This window comes from Onychomys torridus, chromosome X (genome assembly GCF_903995425.1).
Source record: "Onychomys torridus chromosome X, mOncTor1.1, whole genome shotgun sequence".
In the NCBI taxonomy this organism is placed as follows: Eukaryota; Metazoa; Chordata; class Mammalia; order Rodentia; family Cricetidae; genus Onychomys; species Onychomys torridus.
In genome coordinates, this window is record NC_050466.1 from 28436391 (window position 1) to 28461860 (window position 25470).

Genomic DNA, 25470 nt, shown 5'->3' on the forward strand with positions numbered 1-25470 from the left:
GCACTTCCTCCAACAAGGCCATACCCACTCCAACAAAGCCACACCTCCTTAATAGTGTCACTTCCTATGAAATTAGGGGGACCAATTACAATCAAACTACCACAGGGTGTGTTCTCGTTTTTATTAAATATTATCAATTGTTCTTTACCAACTTAGAATTCTAGTATAAATTCTATCCAAGTTCTCTGTGTTCTGCATTCTCAAAAACACATGGTGCTGCATCCAAGGGAATGCAGTAAAGAAATTGCCAACAGGACAGCTTCATGAGGGGGAAGGTTTTTATTGTAAGGAAAACAAAGGAAATATCCAGAGGCATCTGGAAGAGAGAAAAGAAAGCAGACTGGGCATGGCCAGGGCTAGGTAAGCAGGGGAGCAGGAAAGAGAGGAGAAGAGATAGGGCACAGTGGGAGAGTGGGAGAGAACAGAGAATAGAGAGTAGCATGGGGTGGAGAAACCTTGCAGATTGTAAGGTAGCTGGAGAGAGAGATTCATTTGGGGAATGGAAAACGTTTCACAAGTTCCTGAGGAACGCTGGCTTCTATCTAACCACAGAAAATCCTTCTATAGTCCATCTTGAGATTATTCCTAGACATATGGAGGGCCTGAGACTGAACAGATGCTACCCAACTTTTCGGTGTTTTGTCAAACAAATGATTGTGAAGTATTATTTCATGGTTTTATATTTTAGTTTCTCTGAATAGTAATAAAGTTGTGCATCCTTTTATATTTTATCAGTCACTAAAGTAAACTTGATAATTAATTAGTTATTCATATATTTTGTCATTTTCTACTAGATGGTGTGTGTGTGCGTTCATGCACGTGTGCATGTGTGCATATGTACGTGTATATGTGTGTGCACCTGTGTATTGTTAGGTATTAAACCCAGAGCCTGGCACATGGCAAAGAAGCATTTTACCACTAAGATGAGTTCCATCTCCTTATTTTCCTTGGAATAAGCTCTCATTATATAACTTCAACTAGCCTTAAACTTGTTGTGTTACACAGGCTAGCCTCAAACTCACAATCTACATGCTTCAGCTGCTGAGTATTGAATGTCAGGCATATATCATCATGCCTCACTCTATTGTCTTAAAGTATATACATTGTGAAAAATAGTGTAACTAAAGGTATCATTCTCATTCTATTTTAAGGTAATAATTTTGGTGCTGGGGGTTTCAGTGACTTGTGAATGCTAAATGTATGTGCTACCACTGACCCATAGCCCCTCACCCCTACTCTCCCACTTTCTTCTGAAAGTTGCAAAGTTTTGCTTATCATGGTTTGATTTTTAATCTACCTGTCTTAGTTTGTTCTCTGTTGCAGAGATGAAACACTGACCAAAACCAATTTGAGGAGGGAAGGGGCTTATTTCATCTTACAGGTTAGAATACACCATCAACAGAAGCTAGAGCAGGAATCATAGAAGAATACTGCCTACTGGCTCATTTCCCTTGGCTTGCTTAGCTATCTTTAGTATACAGCATAGGCCTACGTGCTCAATGGACTGGGCTCTACCACATCAATCAGTAATCATAACAATGACTCCATAGGCCGATCTAATAAAAGGGCAATTGCCAGCTGAGATTCTTTCCTCCTAGGTATGTCTAATTGTGTTGAGCTTACAAAATCTACAACATTCCACCCTTTGTCAATTTTGACACATAAACAATTTTAAACAATTCCGTTTTTATTTCTTTTCTCTGGGATCTCATGTTAATCTCAATACAACTTTTTAAAAAGTTTCAGTCTTAGCTGAGCAGTGATGGTGCACACCTTTAATCCCGTTACTCAGGAGGCAGAGGCAGTGGGATCTTTGTAAGTTCAAGGCCAGCCTGGTCTACAGAGTGAGTTTCAGGACAGCCAGGACTGTTACACAAAGAAACCTGGTCTTGAAAAACAAAAAGTTTCAGTCTTTTAAAAACAACCAATTATTTTAAAAGCCTACATTCTTTTTAAATATCTAATATCTCTTAACTATAGGCTCTTCTAAAATTGAAAATAAGTTACATATCTACTTATTCCAGAGAGAAGAATCTGGACACAGTTAAAGTCAGGTCAAGGAAAAGCAAAACTCTAACACTGTAAAAAGCTTAGTATCAGCTATCTGTGACTCATTTGTGATCCTCTGGGCTCTAAAGTGTTTGGTTAACCTCCCCAGCTCTGCTCTCCAGAGCATGCCCAGCTTGTCTGGTGGGCTCAGGCTGTCTACTAACAATAATACCTCCTGAAATCAATTGTTTTCATCCATAGTGAGAAAAGGATCTAATTGTATAATTTTCCTCGTGGAAAAATCAATATCCCCAGTGGTATTTAGTGAAGAATCTATTTTTTCTTCACTTATATGAAATGGCATATACACTGAGTATCAATCTTCTATATGTGTATGGGTCTATTTGAGAGCTGTATATTTTGTTCCATTGGTCTGTGTTCATACTATAGTCTTAACTAGCATACCTTTAAAGTAAGTCTTGATATCTAGTCAAATATAGATTCTGGAGTAAATGAATAACACAACTGTAGTGGTAGTATTTTTTGGTGACTATCAACAGACTGGAAAAGTTAAAGGAGAGATCGAAACTAACAGAATTTCTTTGGTGGTGGTGGGGCGGGGAAGATTCAGTAACCCAGATCGGATATCACAAAAGCTTACAGGGCTGTGTGAAAGGAGAGAAAAAAAGGAATTGAAAAGGTCATTCCAAAGAAATATAAATAAGTTTTGTTTGGATAAAAAGATAAGGAGAGAGGAAGAAAGCATGCAGCTTTAAGTTTTCAGGGCTGATGGCTGAGTGTAATGATGAGCTAGTTTTGTCAGTGAGTAGTATTTTCACAACGGGCTATATTAAGTAAGAAGCCTAGACTAGGCATGTGTGCTTGAAGTTCACATACTTAGAAGTCACCTGAGGAGCACGAAATACGGGGATAGGGGGTGGGCCAGATAATTTCTCAATTTAGGGAATGGAAGAAAAATACAGAAAAAGAAAAAAACCTTAGAGTTGACCAACAGAAGGTTTCATAACCTTAAGGATTTTTTTTTTTTTTCAGCATGCTGTGGGTCCCATCGGCCCAGTTCATCTGGTATGACTGTTTCTTTTCTCTGACAGTCTTTAAAGTCCTCTGAACCCTTCTGGTGTGTTGCAGATAAGCATTTTGAAACCCGCCTTCTGCTGCCCTGCTATAGTCCTTCGGGTGTCTGGCTGCAGTTCCCCAGGTTGGTCACAGGGGGCGAAATCTGCGGCGGCCTGGCAGGCGGGCGGGGGCGGGAGGCGCCGCTCTCTCTCGGGTCAGACTCTCTCTTCCCAGCTCCCCCGCTGGCTCCCGGGCTCCCGGGCTCCTGGGCTCCCAGGCTCGCAGCGCCCGGTGGCGCCGGAGCCCTTTCTGTCCGCCTAGCCGAGGCGGGTGGGCGGCAGGCCGCAGAAGGCGGTGTCGTGGAATCCGCTGGCAGTCCGCAACCCCGCAGAGCCTGGAGGCCGCCCTGATGGAGCCACAGCTCCCGATCGGAGCTCAGCCCCTGGCAGTATCCGTCTGAGGAAAGGGGGAAGGGGAAGGGAGGCCACACGGGCGGGGGGGGGGCGCGGGCCGGGGTGCCGCACGTCCTGGGGCGAGTGGAGCAGGGGAATGGGGTTGGCTCGGGAGGGGACACTGGGGGAACCAAGGAGGGCGGCTGGTATGCGCCTGGCCCCGTGTCACCCCTCCTTGGCCGAGTTTGCAAAAAAAAAAAAGAGAGAGAGACAGAGAAAGAGAGAGACCCTTGACCAGTGCCTGCATATGGTGGAGGGTTTGGAGATAAAGGGTCCCTTCCGGGAGCCCTGCGCCCTGACCCTAGCCCAGAGGAATGGGCAATATGAGTAAGTAACCACCTGACTCCCACGGAGGAGAAAGCCTTCTCCCATAAACCTTGAGTCCAAAACCACAAGGAGCCACCCACCTTGGCCAATTGGGCAACAGGTTCACAGCCAGGTGTGAAGAGTGAGCTCTTCCTGAGCAGAGGCCTCCCACCACCAACTTCTAAGCTGCTAGATAACTCCAGGCCCTGTGGCTCAGTGGAAGGGCACAATGGACAGGGAAGCAGGAAGACTGGATTCTTAGTTCCTACACTCTGTAACTGACATGTGTAACCAAGTTAATAAGGCTTTCTGAGCCTTGGTTTCTTTCTTCTTAAGTTGAATAAAAGCATAAACTGACTTGTGGCTTTTGGAGGTATGACTGGGGAATCATAAATGAAAAGATGGCTTACAAAGTAAAAGTGCTATGGAAATGTTGTATTGTTAATGTTCCAGACTTGTCTTTTCCCCCATTCGACTGGCCCTTCCAGTTCCTGGATCCTCTTTTTCCATTTGCTTGAAGGCATATTCATTAATCCACTAATGTGTTGGCGTAGGGCAGTAGCTGTCTCACTGGACTGGACTGTTGGAAAGAAAAGCTAAAAAATGAAATGTATAGAAATAAAGCGACATTTGACATTTTATCAGTGCATGTCTCCTCCTTGGATAATAGGAGCTCAGAAAATACTGTTGACTGAGCAAAAGATTATTTTGATAAGCTGTCGAACAGCTGCTAACCTTGCCCCCTTGCTACTAATGATTCATCTTAAGTTTCCATGGTTACCATTATATATCACAACACCCTGTCACTGTGTATGTACAAGCTGCTTCCCTTGGTTCACTGGTTTCTGGGAATCAATTTTCCTCCCCATTTAACAATTGTTGATCACGTAAGTTCTACCATCTCTTAACATTGGATTCTGCATGAAAAACTGTTTGTGTCAGGCCCTATGTTTAAATCCTCTGTCTCAAGCTGTCTAATTCACACAGAAAAAAAATATCACTATCATGGTCTGAAACTTAGCTGAGGCTAAGGGAGCCATTGTTACACCGCATGTAACTATGGGTGCTGATTGTCACCTAGCTCTGCAAAGTAGCTATTTCCTAGATCCTGCTTGCTTGGTTGTGTTGATATGAGACATTCATGTTATTTTCCCTAGACTTTATAAAATCCAGGAAGACTAGTTTAATAAGAGTACATTCAATGGAACAGGGAATTGAAAGGTGCAATTCCACTCCCATGTGGAGAGGTGGAAATGGTGTGTAGAAGTGTAACCAGTAGTGCACAAACCAGTAGGTTCTATGTATCTTGGTTTTCTCTTCTATATAAAAAAAGTTATAAGAATGAGTGGAATAGCTACATTGTTGAAATAACCACAGCACAGGAATTGAGCACCCCTGTTTAGTGGGTTTAGAGCTCTAGTAAGAGAGCAGGTCTGGGGATAAGGAATTTGTTCTGTCTCGTCTCTTGTACTAGAAGAACTTTTAAACTTGGCAAGGGGAGCACTCTTGACTATTTCCCCACAGAGAAATCAAATCCTTGTGCTCTGAGTCTATATAAATGATAAGGGTATAGCAAGAGCTACTGTGTCATGGCTTGATGATGGCTCTAAGTAATTGTCATGCCCCTTTATAGATATAGAAATTGAGATTAAGGTACGTATTGAGTTACAACATTGCATAGCTAAGATCTAAACCTATGCAATATCATTCAGAATTCCACTGAGAAATTTCATGTTTTGTTTTGTTTTCTATACAGGATTTCTCAGTGTAGCGCTGGCTGTCCTGGAGCTCATTCTGTAGACCAGGCTGGCCTCAAACTCAGAGATCTGTCTGCCTCTGCCTCCAGAGTACTGGGATTAAAGATGCAGCCATGAAATTTCTTTTAAAAACATTCGCTGGGGGCACCATACAATACCATCTATAAGCCTCAAAAGTTTTTTTCTCTTAATGTCTTCTCTGACCTAGATGTCTAGAAGTTTTTTCTTTTGGCCTTTTTGTCTTAGAACTTGAAGCCTATCTCCATATTTAGCTCTGTGGTTCTGACTATAGAAGAAGAGCTTTGCTTGAGAGACCAAAATGAAAAATAAAATTATGGAGGTTTTGGGAGAAACAATCAAATGTTTAAAAATACTTACTTCTGGCCAGGCAGTGGTGGTGCATGTCTTTAATCCCAGCACTCGGGAAGCAGAGCCAGGTGGATCTCTGTGAGTTCAAGGCCAGCCTGATCAACAAAATGAGATCCAGGACAGGCACCAAAACTACACAGAGAAACCCTTTCTTGAAAAAACAAAAAAATACTTATTTCTTCAGGGAGTTTCGTTTAAAAGTTTACTTCTGCTTATAGTCTAATTAAAGTTGTTCACTTTTTAACCAGTAGTCATTGAGTATCTATAGACTGTAGACAAGACCAAATAGGTTCTTTGCTCTCAAGGAGCTCCAATCAATGAGGGAAAATAGAAATAACTGCTGTTGAAGTGTTCTATTGGAGAGCCAGGCTAAGGGGTTCTGCTTGGAAGTACTTAGAAAAGGCTTCACAGAGGAGGTCATATTTGAACTGGGGCTCAAGAAGAAAAGAAGTATTCTTGAAAAAAAACTGGAGTACTTGATGTGGAAGAGCCAGTTGATGTTTAGAATGGCTGTTTACCAATTAGGTTATACCTTGGTTCTGTACTGCTAAGAAGTTTTTAAAAAAAAAGCCCAACATGGTGGTATTCATCTGTAATCCCTGTTCTTTGGAGTCTGGGCAGGAAGATGATGTTTGAGATCAGCCTGAGCTATATACTGAGTTATAGGCCAGCCAGAACTATATTCACTATAGTGAATTCCTGTCTCAACAATGTAAAGAGTGAGTATACGTGAATTTAGAAGTCTTGTACTTCATACTTGTGGGTCAAATTCATTTGTGTTTTCATAAAAATACCAGCCTGAAGTTAGAAACCAGAGGACATACATACACAAAGGGTGTGAAGACAACCCACTCATGGTTTTGGCTACCTTTTTGGTTGCTGGTGTTATTTTGACAGGTCCAGGAATGACTGTTCTTATTCCTCCGGCAATCTACATTTATGTGTGAAAGAGACAGAGCCCTTCTTTGGTCAAATACATGAAAGCAAATGTGAAAAGCTAATGAACAAGTTGTCTAATTCATTGATTCAATGCACATTAAGTGTCTGTGATATGCCAGGCTCTGGGCCATCAACAAGTTCCCTTAAAGCAGTAAGTTCTTCAGCCTGATGTTTATACAGTGAAGGTGTGCAACATGCTCTTAAGACTGACTTTAGGAGATAGACTAGTATACATTCTTTAGGCCTGTAAGCTAGTTTGGATGTTCAGATGTTGATCACCACCTTTATCCTTTTAGCCCGTGAGCATCATCTACCAACCATGACGCTCAGATTGAGTGGACTAAATGCGGCAAGTCTAATAAACACAGATTATATTTGCGTAGCAAGACAACAGGTGTTTTGTTGCTAAAGATTTGGCATTTTCAGTAGCTATTCGTTAATACGTTCTTCTGTGTTCTAGGTTAATAATCCAGTTGCATGGGAAGGAACAGCATGTTCAAGATATCATCCCTATAAATAGCCACTTCAGATGTGTTCAAGGTACTCACTTTAATGACTTAGCTAGTTTTATAAGACTTTGCCTCAGTCATTAATGCAGTGTATAATGTCATACATATTCAAATTTGTCACTGCATGTAAAATGAAATATATTGCTCTTCACAGAAAAAGTTAACACTTCTAACCTGCCATTGCAAAGATAAGTGCTATGTTTAAAATGCTGAAGAATTATATTTTAACATACATATATAACCTGCTTCCCTGAGTAGGGTTGGAGATATGTGTAAGTAATCTTTTATGCTGACTGACGTATATGTGGATTTAAATGACTACCTTGGGCTTAACCAACATTCTGTCCATTGTAAAGGATTCACACATTTGGCACTTTGTTTCCAAAGTACTGGATTTAAGTTGCCTTGGCAACATGAAGTATCAGATTGTATTGTCTCATACTCAGTTATGTTGGTTCTTAAGCCTTGACATTGGTGAATCATAACTCTGGGGAGGGAATACTTGGCTTTCTGCCCTCACATTTGAGGACTGAGCATAGAAAAGTCTTATTTCATTTGCTACAATGAAACTCAAAACCTGGGAGAGCTGTGTAGGAGGTATTGCTTCTGCAACTTCATGTTGCTCTAGAAAGGAAACTGATTACTAGAGAACAGATGTATTATGTCTCCCAAAGGTCCAGGTCCAGTGTTTCTTTCAGGGAGAAGCATTCTATATTCAGTGTAGAGTCCTTAGAACTTGAGTCCCGCCTTGCATGGGTGCTTTCTGCACTGAGCTTTTGTCTTTTCACACCAGTAACATGCATACTGTAAAAGGATTAGAAAGAGCAGCAATGGACAAAGAAAACAAGTCACCTACGTTCTCATCCTTTAGAGACACCTAGCATTTATTCTTCTCTGTGCACATAACACATCATTTAAGCAGGACTCATCCTGTTCAGCATTTTTTTCTCATCCACTTGGTACTGTATTATGAGTGTTGTCCATGCTGTTGATAGCTATATGCTGTTCCATTTTATGAATAGCTCCTAATCTAAGTATTCCCTCTGGTTGACATTTAGATTACTGTTCACTGGTATACATAGTAATAGAGTGAACATCTCTGTACATAAATCTTCCTACATATTTATTATTTGCTCAGGGATGTAGTAGGAATCTTAAAAGGTCTTATTAATCAAATCAAACCTGAGGCCAGTTATTGGGGTGAATGCTGGAAGATCAGAGAAGCAGAACAAGCCACAGCTATCTCACCTTGCTAGTTCCTCAGGTGATCCTGTTTCCTCAGACTGGAAGCTTCTGAGTCCTCATCCAGATTGAATCTCAGCTGAACTGTGTGGTTCCAAAACCTGACCGCTTAACCAACCAAATGCTTAACTAACTACATGCTTTATTTTCTCCCCTAATTCCTGGTCCTCACGCCTTATATACTTTTCTCTTTCTGCCCCCACTCCTTGGGATTAAAGGTTGGGTTTCTGGGATTAAAGGCGTGGGTCACCATGCTTAGCTGTTTCTAAAGTGGCCTTGAACTCAGAGATCCACCTGGCTCTGCCTCCCAAGTGCTGGGATTAAAGGTGTGTACCACCACCGCCCAACTTCTGTAAGGGCTTACTCTTCCTATTTTCTAGCCACCATTTTTGGCTTTGTTCTAGTGGCTGTCTGTTCTCTGACCCGAGATATGTTTATTTCAGGGAACACACAATATTTCAGGGAACACAATACCCACCACACAGGATTTATCCCTGTAAGTGAATATAGTCAGTGTGTATGACTTTTAAGACAGTATGCTGAAAAGAAAACACAGTATGTATTGAGAACTAAAAAATACTGAGCTGGCCGTAGTGGTTCACACTTATTATCCCAGAGGAAGGCTGAAGCAGGGTTGTAAATTAGAGGCCAAGCAAGAGTTCCAGGCTAGAGTCGACCATGTAGTGAGACCCTCCCTCCAATAACAACAAAAAGGAACAAGGAGAGGAAAGGAAAGGGGGAAGGAGGAAGAGAAAAAGGAGGAGGTAAATTGAAATACCTACAGGAGTAGTGTCTACAGTGTGACAAAAAGCAATTCAGCTGTTGAGTCTGCCCCATGTGGGAGACATTGTAAACAAGGCACCTGCATGCTATAATAGGTTACTGCACTCACCTTTCTTTGTAAGTGGCAGCCTAACACAAAAGAGCCAAAGGTTTTGGTGTCCTAGCATGATTTTGGCCTTTCCTACTACTTCTAGGGTCTCCTTTCTATTATTATTATTATTATTATTATTATTATTATTATTATTATTATTGGTTTTTCGAGACAGGGTTCTCTGTGTAGTTTTAGTAGCTGTCCTGGATCTCACTTTGTAGACCAGGCAGGCCTCAAACTCATAGAGATCCACCTGGCTCTGCCTCCCAAGTACTGGGATTAAAGGCATGCACCACCACCGCCCGGCTCGTTTCTATTATTTTTAATAAGAAGTAGATGGCCAGTTGCTATATTGCAGTGGAAAACATGCATGCCATTGTTTCCCCCCATGACAAATAGAAAGGTTATGCCCTTGAGTTTTCACTTCCTTTCCATTGCCTGACTTGTGTTTCTATTTGGAAAACTAATCACTCAAAAGAGTTTTGTGGAACTAAAGGGTGCTACAGAACAATGGTGAATATAGACTAGGTCTTCATTTCCTACTTACATCAGTCACCCTGCACAGATAGTAGTGCTATTAGACAGCTAGTTCCTTACTAATTGCTTTTTTGCACTTGAATAGTAGAACCTGGTGTTGAATCTAGTGTAGTGAAGGAGGTCCTGGTTGAATCCAACTCTCAGAACCAAGGGTCAGCTCTGAAGCAATAGCCTGTGCTCAAATCTAGAGAAGTCTGAGAGGAAAAGATAGGTTGAGTTCAGATACTTGGGCAAAAAAAAGGAAGTCCAGGAAAACCAATGAGAGAAAAGAGAACTCTAAACTTGCAAACAGCTTGTGCTGTCTTCTTTTCTTCCCCTCATTGACACATAACTTCTCTGCATATTATAGGGAGTACAGTGTAACAATTGGAAACATGTTATGATCAAATTGAAGTAATAACGTTTCTTTCTGTTGGGGACCCTCAAAGTCATCTAGTTATTCTAAGATCTGTAACGATGTGTGATACACTGTAGGTATCCTGCTCCACCGTGGAACACTAGAACAGTCCTCCTGTCTAACTGTACTTTGATATACATTATTCACTCTCGTGATCCCTTCACCCACTACTCGATCCTAGTCTCCGGTACTTCTACTCTGTGCTTCTGTGAAATCTTTTTTTTTTTTTTTAAACTTCCATGTGTAAGTGAGAACATGCAATATTTGTCCTTCTGTGACTGGTTTATTTCCCTTAGCATAATGTCCTTCAGTTCCATCCAATGGCCCAAAGGACTGTATTTCCCTCTTTTTGTCCTTAAATAGTATTCCACTGTGAGTTAAGCACTATATCTTCTTTATTCATCTGTGATCACTTCAGTAGATGGCTCTTGTGAATAGTGCTCCAATTAAGATGGTACTGTAAAGTATCTGAAACTTGTTATTGGGTATAATAGCTTTTACCCACAGACATTCACTGAAGCTTGAGAGAAAAGAACTCGTATACTGTACACTTAGGGCAAAAGTAGAGATAATGAGATCATTGACAACTTTTCAGAGAATATGTCTGAGTTGAGAGAATCATTCTGAGAATAATTCTGTTCTGGGGCATCTAGTCACTTCCCTGGCTTTTTATAAGATCTAAAGAACACAGAGAGCTAGACGATTGAGTCCCTGTCCCTTACTGTTCTTTGAGGAGCTCCAGTTGGGTCCTTTATCACAATTTTTTAAGTTGAATTGTACACAGTCTTTCTAACCTGGGCCTGTTAAAATTCCTTTTCAAAATATGCCAAACAAAAACAAAGAATTCTTTTATGTGTTCTAAGACTCAGGAGAGGTGATGAGCAATGCTCTTATTTAGTTAGGAAATAGTGCTTTGGTAGTAATGAGTAGTTTTCTTCTCCTCTGTGATTCTGTTGTGTTTTGTTCCTCCCCTTAGAAGCAGAAGAAACTCTTTTGATTGATATTGCTTCAAACAGTGAGTATCTTTCTGAATGGAGTTGATTTTCATTCTATATATACTGACTTTATTACTCTATATTTAAGAAACTTTCGGGGGTATATCTTGTGTTTTGCCATCTCACTCTGTAGTCGCCATTTTCTTAAGGCTACCCTACAAATTATCCTCATCCCTCAAAACCATTCCATCTGAGCCCGAGGAAACACAGGTAGCTGCTAAGAATCCTTACAAACCTGAAATGTGATCAGCTCTTCTGCTGCTGAAGAGCTTTAAGCCACTTGAAGCTGCAAGTGTTGTCGCATCCCTGCTGAAGGACTGACTAATTATAAAGGAGAGCCAAAAAATGCTTAAAGCACTTAAGGTTTACAGGTCTTTTTTTTTTCTTTTTATTGGTGTGTGTGTGTGTGTGTGTGTGTGTGTGTGTGTGTGTGTGTGTGTGTGTGTGTTTGAGTGTGTGTGTGCGCGCACGAGCATGCATTTTATATTTGTGTGTATGCAGATGAGCATGAATGTGCTTGTACATGTACATGTGTGTGCACTTGTTTGTGTTGAAACCTTGGATCAGCGACAATAAGTAGCATTTTTTTTATGTTGTCCACCTTTGTTTTTGAGACAGGGATTCACCAGCTTGGAGGTCACCAATTAACCTAGGCTGGCTGGCCAGGAAGTGCCAGGAATCTACCTAGTTCTGCTTCCCCAACACAGATTACAAGTGTCCACCACCATTTTGAGCTTTTTCATGTAGGTTCTGAAGATCAAACTCAGGTCCACATGCTTAAATGCCAGACCCTTTATTGACTAGCTATCTACCCAGCCATATTAGTTGGTTTTTTTAAATATGATTATGTTCTTATCCTTCTTCTCTATCCTCCCCCTAGCCCCTCTGAAGTTCTTTCCTTCCAATTTCTTCCATGCCCCCCTACTCTCAAATTGATAGCCTCTTTTTTATTATTATTGTTAGATATGTATATGCATGCATGTGTGCATAAATATATAAATACAACCTGCTGGATATGTTTCTGTTGCTTGTGTGTATATGGTTTCAGAGGTGACCTTTGTATTGGATAACCAATTAGGGGCTCATCCCTGGGTGAGGCTAATTCTCCCCCTCTCCATAGCCATTAGTTGCCTTTGCTTTTGTTGTTGTTGTTAGCATACAACGTAATAGATTTTACTGTAGCATTTTCAAACATACTTTGGTTTTATTGATTTTCCTCGCACACCAACCTGCCTCCTTCCTCCTGACCCCTTTCTTCACTTCACTGATCCTCCTTCTGCCTGTATGTCACATATATTCTTTTACCGTGTTTTCCTCTCCCCCACCTTTCCTAAGATCTCTCTCATCATCCCCTTTCCAGTCTCATAACCTGTACCCCCCCACACATACAGATGCACCTGTATACATACTACAATTTAGGCTCTGCATATGAAGGAAAACATGCAGCTTTGTCTTTCTGAGTCTGAGATACTTGTTAAGGCTGTTATTGTAATTTGGTTACACCCATTTTCCTGCAAATGTCACGATTCTATTTTTCTTTGTGGCTGAATAAATGTTCATCTTCGACTACTATTATACTGTAGACTTTTCTCCCACCTTCTTTTTATGTTTTTGTGTAAATTCACAATATTTTCCCCTGTTCCTTATATTATGTTGAAAGGCACAGAGTCCATTAAATTACTTGTTTGAGCATTCTCTTTTCTTTGTTGATATAATTTGTGTCCTACTTAAAGCCCTGTTCCCTCAAGGCCTCCATTCATCAAAGGGAACATGGTCTTCTTTTTGCTGTTTCTGTGCTTTCATTTTTATCAGTTTGATGCAAATCACTGACTTTCTGTGCAAGATGTTCTTTGTTTATCATCTAATTGTCCTGTGCTCTGGAGAGGAGAAAATGGGCACTTGATTGCTACTGTGACTACTGTGTGGTTGCTATGGAAAGTGTATCTGACCACATAAATCTAAACCAAATGGTTTGCCTTATCTCTCGCTTGAGTCCTTGGATAAGTAGAACTTGCCATTTAGCTTGGGGCTACAGGTTGCACAGAATTTTGTTTTTGGAGGCAGTCTGTGCCCTTGGCGCTATTAATTTGTACTGAATGGTTTTCTAGTTTGGGTTCATTATTCCTTTCTTTAATCATAGAATATGGATATCTTAAAGACTATTCCTAACATGCTATGTAAACCTAGGTATCCTAAAGAGAAAATAACTCGGAATCTGTGTTTCATTGTAACTAGACAAGAGAAGGCGAAAACAGCACCAGGTTGGAGATGTAGCTCAGTTGATAGAATGTTTGCCTAGCATCCAAAAAAAAAAAAAAACCCTGCTTCCATCTCCAGCACGACATAAACCGGGTATGGTGGCACACATCTGTAACCTCAGTGCTTGAAGTGCAGGCAGGAGGATCAGGATTTCAAGTATCCTTAGTTACATAGTGAGTTCCGAGGTAGCCTCGGCTACATGAAACCCTTCCTGTCTTCAAAACAGGTTTTTTTTTCCTTATTGTTGTCTTTGTTATTGTTGTTGTTGTTAAGGGAGAAAGTCTCAGTGAGTAAAAGCACTTTCTGCACAGGACTGACAATCTGAGCTCAAGGCCTGTGTTAATGGGCAAGACTGATTTTAGTGTAAATATATATTGTCTAGATACTACTAGTCAACGTCTTGAAAATAGTCCTTCTGGTTATAAAGTTAATCCATCTTAATTATGTATAGTTTGTGACTATCCAAAGGTTCTGAAGAATCAAATTAAAATCATTAGGTAGCGTGAGAGCGATGGCTCAGCATTTAAGAGTAAGTGGTGCACTTGCAGAGACCAAGTTCAGTTCCCAGCACCCACTAAGGTGCCTCACAACCGCCTGTAAGTCCAACTCCAAGGGATCCACAGACACCTGCACTCTGTGTGCACACATGTACACACATAATTAAATATAAAATCTTCGAAAATTATCGGATAATCTTGAAGTTATACTGTAGCTAACATTTATATGTATTTCCTACTGTTTTAGAGTTTATTTCCATACAATTGGAATCCTTCCACATAGTTTTTGTGGAGGGTTCTAATGCTGAGCTTTGACCCCAGAGGAACCTACTCCTTTATTGACAGTTTTTATTGTGGATTTTCACTGAACACTTTACCATGACATTTCCGCTATGTTATTTCAAATCATTTGAAACGTAAATTTTGTTGTTGCTGCTGTTGCTGCTGCTGTTGTTCTTTGTTTGAGACAGAGTTCTATATATGCTAGGATAGCCTCAAACTCTAATCAAAGATGACACTGACCCTCTAACCCAGTGCTGGGATTAATGTCTTACTCCATATGCCTGGTTGTTTAAACATTATTTTAATAACCAATAGTTCACTATAGCTATTTTGTCATAGTTTTATTAATTAGTTTCTATATAAAGTTAAATCATCTTGAGGGGACATAATGCACCTCTGTGTTTGGGTCCTCTTTTATAGCTCTCTGTAAAACCATGTAGTTTCTTTATGTACATCAGATTTTTAGGTTAAGAATTTCATGGTGATTTGATTTGCTGATATTGTGGGGTTTTTTCTGTGACCTTCTGATTGCTTATTACTAACATATAGAGCAACTAGTAAGTCATGGATATTTTATCCAGCCACTTCACTTAATTTATTTTTAGGGTTTGTTTTTGTTTTGTTTTGTTTTGTTTTTTGCTGTTTTTTTTTCCATTTTGGTAGATAGATACCCCTAATTATCTTCAAATAACTACTCTTCCCTATTTCTAATTGCTGCAGCCATTGCTGTCTTTCATGTCTTATGGACCAATGAGAATTTAGGAACCAATGTTAAATAATGGTGTTAATCCTTGTGTGGCTCTGGGTTTCAGTGAAGATGCCTCAAGTGTCATTTCCCAGTAAAAGACATTTTTGCTCAATGACTTGCTGGTTCTTTTTTCAAAAATTAAGAAATTGCATTTAAACCAGACATGGCATGTTCCAGTAGTCAGAATACTTGGAAGACTTAAGCAAGATGGTGATGAATTCAAGGTTAGGGCTATATAGCAAGTTCAAGAGCAGCCTGAGCCACCTAGCAAAACTCTTGTCACCTACCAAAAAAAAAAAAAAAAAAAAAAAAAACCAAAACCAACAGCAAAAAAAGGCATTTAGTTTTTGCTGTTCTTTAATATTGTGAATATATGCTGAATTTTATTAAATTTTCTCCCTGTTCAGAGATGAATATATTTCCCCCTTTCTTTCCTTTATATCTTTATGATCTTTAGATGAACTCTATTATGCTAATTTTTAAATATTACCCTACCTAGACTATTCATTATTCCACAAATATTTGTTGAGTGCCTTTTATTTGTCAAACCTGGTTGTAAATCCCACAAAATCATCCAAGCACAACAGAGATAATAGTCCTGCTGTTGCTTTGGTTTTCCCTTCTGTGATTTTTGTTGCTAGAGCCACAGAGATGCCTATAATTCACAAATTTATTCAATAAACATCTGAGTACATTTTGGGTGTATGCACTATGCTATGCTCTAAAAACACAAGAAAAAGCAACACACTCTTGGTAGTTCATGTATTGTAATATAGAAAAATGACTTTCAGCAGGTTAGATGCTTACATGCTTGTGGATTTGATAAATACTAACAAGAAAAACCACAAAGAGTTTACAACAAGAGTTACTAAGTTGGGCAGTGTAGTCGGGCAAGGAATTTACAAAGAAGAGACATTTTGATTGGGAACAGCGGGACTAAGAGACAGGTAACAACTGGAGGGGGGAAAGAATATTCCAGATAAAGGGGGTCAAGAGACTCCAAATTTAGAAGTACCCTGACATTTTCTGGGAAATAAAAGCTAGGGTGCCTGGAATAGGGCTTGAGCACCAGTAGAATCTTGTAAGCCACAATGTTGAATCTGCACTTTTAGATTTTAAAATGAGAAGTTAAGGATTTTATGCTGATATAGCATCATTTGCCTGGAAGCAGAAAGACCTCTTCAGAGGCTGCTTTGGTTGCATATGCTGGAGAGTATGGTGGTGATAGAAATGGAGAGAAGTGAGCAGATCCAATAGATGAATTTGGAGGTGAGATCAAGAAGAATTGGCTTGGGTGGGGGGAGTGGGAGGGAAAGAAGTGTCAAGGATGAATACAGAGTTCTAACCTGAACCTAGATGATGATGCCCATTCACATAACTAAATTGAAGATAGAATGAGTTTTTCTTTGAGAGACCATCAAGAATTCATCTTTTAAAATATATTTTATTTGTTTGAGAATTTTACATAATACATTTTGATTGTTTTTACCTACTCCTGGGCACGGAGTCATCCGCTACAGGGTGTTTAACCTATCAGGAGCCACACTCTTAAAGAACACTGACTCTCCTTCCCCTTGAAGCCATCACCTGTCCATAGCTCTTCAGTTAGGAGTAAGGGCCCATGAACTCCTTTACACTTGATGCGAGAATGTTGATTGGCTGATTTTGTGCAGGTGCTATGCACATAATCACAGCTGCTGTTAGCTCGAGTGCAGTGTGGTCCTGTCATGTCAGGAAGACAGTTTTGTTTCTGTCCTCCTCAGCCTCTGGCTCTTACTGTCCTTCTATCCTCTCCTTCAGATGGTTCCTGAGCCTCAGGAAAGGCATGTGATATAGAAGTCCCATTTGTGACCAAGCATGCCACTGACACTTACCCTTTGCACTTTGACAAGTTCTGAGTTTCTTCCTTAACCACTATCCACTGCACAAACTTTTGGACAAAGACTGAGTGAGAGCTTTGAGGGAGGTTGATGCTGTGTCCATTTAGTGGAGTAATAGCAGTAGGTTTACCCCTAGGGCTTTTGCGTGCCCCCACCATAGGTTTGTGGCTAGATTTACAGAAACAGTGAATTCAATGTTTGCCATGTTTAATTGAGATTTCTTTGAGACACTTGTGCATGGATGACAAATTGGCAGCCAAACTGATGTCACTCAGAAGTGAAGTCTAAACCACTAGCACGTGAATGATATACAAACCATGGGAAATGATGTGATTGTGTCAAGAGCTGTGCTGTTTCTTCACACAGTGGAGTCTAATGCATATACTTTACATGAATTAGAAGTAAAATTTAAAGTTCAGTGTTCCATTTCAGTAAAAACTTCACAAGCGCTCACTAGCCATATGTGTCATTACTGGATAGCTCAGCTATACAACATGCACATCATTACAGAAAATTTGGGACAGTGATATATAGAATGAGAAAATAATTTGGGCTAGTTCAAATAATTCTGTTTCTTCAAAGTTACATATAGGAGGAGCCACTTCAAAAAAGTAGAAACAACTAATGTCCATAGTAGACAAACTAGATGAGTATTTTTTGTAAATTTGGAATGGAGAACATCTACCCAAAGAATATTAGTAAGTACAGTTCCTGAGAGGACTGGGGGATATGTGAGGAGTGATCGGGATCTTAGTGGAAGGGATCTTCTTTGGATCAGATAGGAGAAGAGTACAAACAGGTAGGTTCTCGTTCTTTGAAGTCTAGGTTAAGCAACCTGCTGAGGTGGAGGACATGAGAAAGAGTTGGTCCACAGTCTGAAAATACATGGGAAGATGTGAAATAGTTATTCCAGATAATATTAGGAAACTAGTTAACTATGGGAAACAATTGCTTTCTAGGCTAGAGGGTCCCTTTGAGGTTGGTGATCAAAATTTTATTGTGATAGCAAATCAGAATGTATATGTGTCTTAGTTCAGGTTCTTATTGCTTTAATGGACCACCATAATCAAAAAGAAAGTTTGTCGGGAAAAAGGTTTACTTGGCTTATGTTTTCATATTACTGTTCATCATCAAAGGAAGTCAGGACAGGAACCCAAACAGGGCAGGAACTTGGAGGCAGGCACTGATGCAGAGGCCATTGAGGGGTGCTGCCAAATGGCTTTGCTCATCATGGCTTTCTCCCCCTTCAATCACTAATTAAGAAAATGCTCTACTGGCTGGCTCACAGCCAGATCTTATGGAGGCGTTCTCTCATTGGAGGTTTCCTCCTCTCAGATGACTATAATTTGTGTCAAATTGACATAAATCTAGCCAGCACAATATGTATGTGTACTTGTATGCTGATTTCCTCTGGTTGCTCTGGTAGAAGTACAGAGAAGGCAATTAATTGGACTTTTGTGGGTTGGAATTTAGCTAGATAGGTGCTGTGGGAGACCAGAGGTAAGGCAATTGTGGATTTTTGCAACAGACTGTGATGGTGACATCTGTTTGAGAAATGGGGAAGTGAAAGCTAGAAGGCTTCCATGGATAGAAAGGGATTAATGGGCTGAGTTCTGGGAGGTCCAAAACAACTACAGTCAAAAGAGAATAAGCAAGTTATTGGGAGGAATAATAGGTCACAGCAAGATGCTTGATTTGATGTGTTGTTGGTGATAGTATTTCCAGGATGAAAACTCTAGGATATTATTGAGGGAGTCCCTGTAGGGAAGGAGGAAATGGTGGCTGAGGTGGAATGGGAAGGTCATTGGGTGAAGAAATTAAAGGTGTTCACTGGATTTTCTGCACCAATTTTGAAACAAGACTGAATAACGACAGGAATTTGAGTGGAAGTCTTATGTATGAGACATTGGATCCTGAATTCTGAGGTTTGTGGAGAGTGGTGCTCTCATAGAGGAAGAGAACGAGGTATAGCCCAATGGATAAGGCTCAGGAGGGAGGAGTTTTCTGAAAGAGATGGAGAGGGAGTAGTCGACAGGTGGTATTGAATTGCATATGTTTAAGCCAGGCATGATAGTACCTGTCTGTAGTGTCAGCTACATGAAAAAGTGAAGGAGGATCACTTGAGACCAGGAATTCAAGGCCAGGCTGGGGAAGAGTAACCCACCTGGAAACCAATCAGTTTGCATTTGCCTCTGATTTTTAATGTAGTTCTATGTTGGAATCTCTAGCAAGTATTTCACTTAAAACTCTCAGTGGAGTCAGATGTAGTGGTAGGTGCCTATAATTCCAGCACTTGGGAGCTTGAGGCAGGGTTGCGGGTTTGAAACCACCCGGGCTACACAGTGAAACATTTCTGGGATTCCTCCCTAGATAGTCTCTTTTTATTGTCCTGGGGTGGAGCCCACATGTCTGAGTGTTCTAAAAACCACCTCTACAGCTGGGGAGATGACTTGATTGGTAAACTGCTTTCTATGCAAGCATGAAGACACAAGTTTGATCCCCAGAACCCATGTTTTTAAATTTTTTTTAAAAAACAGGTGTGATGGCAAATGTGTGGAGGCAGAGACAGGTAGATCCCTGAGGCTCCCTGGTCAACTAGCCTATACTACCCTACAAGTCCAAGGTCAATGAAAGACCCTGTGTATTTTTCAAAAACAAAGTGAATGATTCCTGAGACATAATACCAGAGTTTAACCTCTATCCTCCACCTGTATGTGAACACATGTGTAGGTACACACCTATATGTGCACACATGTGTAGGTACACACCTGTATGTGCACACATGTATAGTACACACACATGCACACAAATAAATAAAGCTCTGGTAATGTAATGCAGCCATGGTTGAGAACTACCAAGTGATACAAAGACTGTTCAGATGAAGCAAAAGATATAGGAATGTTTGTTGCCCACAGAAGGCTGAGAGTTGGGGCAGGGTGGGAAAAAAGAGAACAGAAGGTTGGGTCTTGAAATAATTGGTTGGATTTTCTAAGCAATATGGTAAGAGAACATCCAATGATAATTTGTGAACAGTTTCTGGAATCTTCTGGCCATCAAATAGATCTATTTTATATTTGCTAAATTCTATCTTTCAAGAGTTGTAGGAAAGAGATAAAATGTTCTTGTACTAAATGTGTGTCAGATAGAGATTACTTTGTTTTACCTATTCTGATTATAACTGACATGAGAAAGGGAGGTCTCGGCTCCTGAAGCTTTTCCCAGGAGCTTTAAGGCTGCTCCTAATCGGCATATGTCTCCCTGCCTTTGTTCTCCTCTGTACAGTGGATCCCCAATTGAGTATCTTATCTGAGGCCCTCTTGGTTGTCTTTCATTTTCTCCATTTTCATCCTTTTTATTCTTCTGACCAGCAATTTTATTTAAAAAAAATTACTGTCTTCTATGAAGATGTGAAAAAATTTTTTAAAAAAGACAAAAACAGAACCAAAGGTGAGAAGTGGGATATGAATTCCATTTTCCCCTTTCTTTATTATTTATAAGTGTAGAAAAATCCTGTTCCACAGCCATTTGTTAAATGCCTTCTAGCTCTGAAGTCTGCCATCATTGTCACCAAGAGAATGGCCAGTAACTAGCTCAGGACTTTCTCCATCCTAATATCTGAAAAGTCTTGAAGCACACATGGGAAGCCCTTAAGTTTCAGACAACTCTAAAACTGTTGGTTACCCTCGACTGTGGAGAGCACTGGGTGATGTGTATATATGTCCTGCCTCCTCACTATGGAGTGTAGAGCTTTAGGAACATAAGAAAGCAATGTATGCAATCAACCAATTAGAAGAAGAATATAAACAAGTACATAGGCTCCCTGGATCACAAAATCTGAAGAGTTGAGTCAGACAGTAATTTTAGGGCATCCAAAAACAGGACAGAGTATGTTTTTGTGCCCTTAAAAAGTCTAAGCTTGGGGCTGGATAGATGGCTCAACTGCTCATCCTGATGACCTGGGTTCAATTTCCAGAACCTTCATGGTAGCTCACAACTGCCTGTAACTCCAGTTCTGCCGGGACCCAATGCCTCTTCTGGCCTCCAAGAGCACTAGACACACATGTAGTACACAGACATATATGTAAGCAAAAACACTCATAAAATAAAAATAGTATTTTTAATAATTAAAGCTAAGCCATTTGTAAATTTTCTTTTTTAAGTATTACTATTTTTAATGTGTATAAGTGTTTTGCATGCATGTATGTATGTGCATGCTTGGTGCCTGCTGAGGCCAGAAAGGGGCATTGGATCCCCTAGAACTGGATTTCCAGAAGGTTGTGATTTAACATGTGGGTGTTGAGAATTGAACCCAAATCATCTGCAAGAGCATCAAGTGCCCTCAGCTGCTAAGCCGTCTCTCCAGCCCCAGTAAATTTGCTTCTAATTCTACTCTTTCTCAATTGACTATTCTTGAACCAACCCACTCTTGGAATAAATCATTATGTTACATTTTCAAGATTCTTCATTTTTACTTGTGGTATTTTTCACTGGTGTTAATGAGACATAGGTACATCTTTTCAGAACACTTCAAACCAATCTTGCTATTTTAGTTGACTCTGAACCTAATCATGTTATTTCCTATATTACCTTCATGCTTTAGAATACTATATGATCTGGATTTTAAATGGTAGTAATTTCCAATATGGAAATAGGAAGAGGGTGATTGATGAATTTATCTTTTGATAGAACTTAGAAATCCCTGCACTGATAGCTGAGAGATCGGGACATAGGAAGCTATGGTTTAGTGTGCCTATTGCTAGATCAGTCTGCTCATTGATACAGTTCATCAGCACTGTGAGTACTGTCTTCCTGTAGGGTTTCTTCTCTGCTTCATCCCATACACCACTGCAATACCAGAGCCCTTGCTCTTAGACATGTGCTCCTTATTAAGTGTCTAGAATATTTGTAATCTGGACCTCCTACTGAACAACAAAAAAATAAGGATGTTATCTCAATAAAGCAGTATATCCCAAAGCTAGGTATCTGTGGATTCAATTCTTTTTAAAGGTGGCTGCAAAATTCGGGTGCAGGGAGACTGGACCAGAGAGCGCCACTTTGAAATTCCTGATGAAGAACACTGCTTAAAGTTCCTCTCAGAAGTCCTTGCGGCTCAGGAAGGTAACTCAAGACTAGGCGATTTTCTTTCCACCATTTCAATGGGAGTAAATTACTGACATGCTGTTTCAGAGGAATGTAGCTATTAACAAAGCCCCTTGATCCCTGATAACTGATGTTTTTTTTTCCTTCGGGAATGAACCCAGGATAGATTAAGGAACAAGTCTACCCAGCTCTAAAAAGAAAGTCAGTAGCATGGCATGCAGTTTACTGCGGCCTGTAATCCTCCTCCTTCTGCCCCCAGATGACTCAGAGCTGTCGGTATTTCCTTAGTCTCTTCCATTCCTTTCCAGAATTGTGCTGACCATGCATTCAAGGACTTTGAATAAATGAATAGCTTTAGGTTGTAGTTTAGTGATGGTCTTCCTAGTTTCTGACCTAATTCTTGTCTTTCCAGCTCAGGCACAGCTTCTCGTTCCAGAACAAAAAGACTCATCTAGCTGGTACCAGAAATTAGACACTAAGGAAAAACCTGCTTATTCCGGTATTGGAAAGACTCTTTTACCTCTGGTTGCTATGATCATCTTAGAGTCAGTAGATTGTATTAGTTCAGATTAATTGATTGTGTGGTGCTTCCCTCTGTGGTATAGTAGCTCTTTACAAGCCAACTGGGAAAAAAAAGTTAAAAAGTACAAATTCCACAGCCAGACAGCCTAGGTTTGAAAGTCAAGTCAGTAAAATACTGACATGAAACTTACTAATTTACATCATCATCTTTGAGTGACTCAACAACTCTGAACTTCTGTTTCCTTCTCGACAATGCGGGAAGATTCTTAATGGTACATACCTTATGAGGTTATTGAAATGTAAGGAAGACAAATGATATATAATCCCTTCTGAAAATGTCGGCTTGTATTATCCAGGGTCCAGATTGGTATAAATTTCTATCATTACAGTTTGTGTTAGTGCAGACCCCTGAGGGACCCTTCTGTTTAGCAGTCATAAGCAAATAAAAGTCTTGCCTTTCCTGGCTATGTTGGAGGATCTCTGTATCTTCACTTTGACTTTGGATCTTGTGTCCTTCAGGGCTGCTTGGATTTGAGGATAATTTTTCATCTATGAATTTAGATAAAAAAATGAACACACCAAACCACCCCACAGCGATTCATCGGGAACCACCCCCTCCACCTCCTTCAGTGAATAGAATGTAAGTCCTATGTTGTAACATACTTGCCCCCATAAGAGGCTTACATTTTAGCCAGTTTTCCTCTTGAATCCCTGCTTGATTTGCTAGGCCTCCTCGTGAAAAGGAAGCTTCAAACAAGGAACAGCCCAAGGTGACCAACACCATGCGGAAGCTATTTGTACCAAATACCCAATCTGGGCAGCGAGAGGGTCTCATCAAACATCTCCTTGCAAAGCGAGAAAAAGAATATGTCAACCTCCAGTCTTTCAGGTCTGTCTGTCTTCTACTTACTGAGTCTAAAAATTTAGGTATAATAGTATAAATTTTCTTTATAAAAATATTAGCTTCATTAAGAGTCAAAGCACACTAATAAGGCGATGATCATCTGTCTCAGGTTCCTGTCTCTGCCAAAGCATATATATCTAAAATTCTGCAGAAGCTACACTTTCAATTTTCTACCTGGTAATGATGCCATGCCTACTAATATTTCTATGCCCACTTAGAGGAACAAATCAAACTCACATATAATACAAAATTGTCCTCTCCCACCTTCTATGAACAAGTATGTGTCCCATCTGGCCTGCTGAATCTTTGTCCAGCCAGTACTGAAATATTAAAATCCACCATTATTACCATATATTAATTTACTGCTTTGATAAATTAACTAAAGTTTCACCTAGTCCCCTTGATTGGAAGATCTATCCTGAATGCTTTCCTATTAGTTTTCATTTCACCTTGGCTCAGTAACATCCCCTTTTCTGGACCCTGGTATATGTGGTACAAAGGAGAGGTGATGAGGTGTGCCATGTATCCCCAGTGTGTTACTCATGGGCAGAATATGCCTTTCTAATCCAAGACTCCAGTCCCATCTGCTGTCCTAACATGCATCATTTCCTCGAATTCAGTCACACTGCAGTTCCTCATATTCTACACAGTGCTTACATGTGAACAATTAAGACAGTCATATGAGTCATCCCTTCTGCCTTCCCACTTAGTGTACTATCTGCTCATCAAAATTTCCCAAACAGATGTCCTCATGAGCCTCGAGAAGTAAGTTGGTTTTTTCATTTTAGCTATAGCTCTTTACAGAGCACTTGTCTATAATAGACTGTGTCCAGCACAAAGATACCTCTTTCCTATCCTAACCTAAAGCTCTCCCTTAATGAATTTGGATGGACTTCAATTGAGTGGAAATTTGGCAAAACAGTTAAGTGTGTTTGTTTAAAATACAGACCTAACTTCCTTTTTGTTGATTCACTTAATGTAAAATGTAGAGAAAGTAAACCCATGCCTTTGTATTTTACGAGCAAAATTTTTTTCTTATATATCTGGGAAAACACTTTGAAGAGTTATGTTAATCAAGTTACCCTTTCATAGAAGTGTTAAAAGCAGTATTATGTTTGTTCATACATTACCTTTGTTTTCACATTTTTTTTTTGTTGTACTATATTAGATTTTTTGTTGGAACTTGGAATGTGAATGGCCAGTCTCCAGATAGCAGCTTAGAACCTTGGCTGAACTGTGATCCAAATCCTCCTGATATTTACTGCATTGGGTAAAGACCACTTGTGGACCTTCCTTTTCCTATATTTGGTATTAATGTGCCATGACTTTAGCCTCTCTCTCACCTTTGTTTGTGTATGTGTTTGTGTATATAAATGTGTTAACGTGTACATGTGAGCACCGGATCTTTAGGTGATTCCATAATCACTCTCCATTTTACTTTCTGTCCATTTTTTCCTCTTTAACCATTTAATTATACATATACATATATATATATATATATATAAATGAATTTTAGTTGTTTCTAGTCCCTATTACCTTCTTTCTTTCCTGCTGAAACCTTCCTTCCCAACAAGTCTCCCTCCTACATTCATATCTTCTTTATGTACATGACCCATTGCATTTAGTTGGAGTTTCTCATGTGAGCATGGGTCGGAGGTTATGTACTAGAGCATGAGCAACTTATCAGTGGCTATTCCACCAAAGAAAGTTTCCTTTCCACCAGCAACCATTACCTGCCCATGGCCCCTCCCCTATCCATGATGAAATGTTGATGGGACCAATCGTGTACAGGTCTTATGCAGATAACCACAGCTGTAGTGAGTTCAAGAGGAGCA

General features: G+C 40.1%; 1 protein-coding gene across 2 annotated transcripts in view; it reads left to right on the forward strand.

The window, feature by feature from the left end:
• The first annotated feature begins 3293 nt into the window (after positions 1-3293).
• Positions 3294-25470, forward strand: part of Ocrl (OCRL inositol polyphosphate-5-phosphatase) — a 52259-nt gene continuing 30082 nt past the window's right edge. For both annotated transcript variants that reach the window (XM_036174988.1, XM_036174987.1), the window contains exons 1-9: positions 3294-3514; positions 3766-3845; positions 7350-7429; positions 11425-11463; positions 22117-22227; positions 22622-22708; positions 23251-23371; positions 23459-23620; positions 24804-24905. In XM_036174988.1, coding sequence (XP_036030881.1) covers positions 3476-3514; positions 3766-3845; positions 7350-7429; positions 11425-11463; positions 22117-22227; positions 22622-22708; positions 23251-23371; positions 23459-23620; positions 24804-24905 — 821 coding nt within the window. In that variant the 5' untranslated portion in view covers positions 3294-3475. The remainder of the gene's footprint in view (positions 3515-3765; positions 3846-7349; positions 7430-11424; positions 11464-22116; positions 22228-22621; positions 22709-23250; positions 23372-23458; positions 23621-24803; positions 24906-25470) is intronic.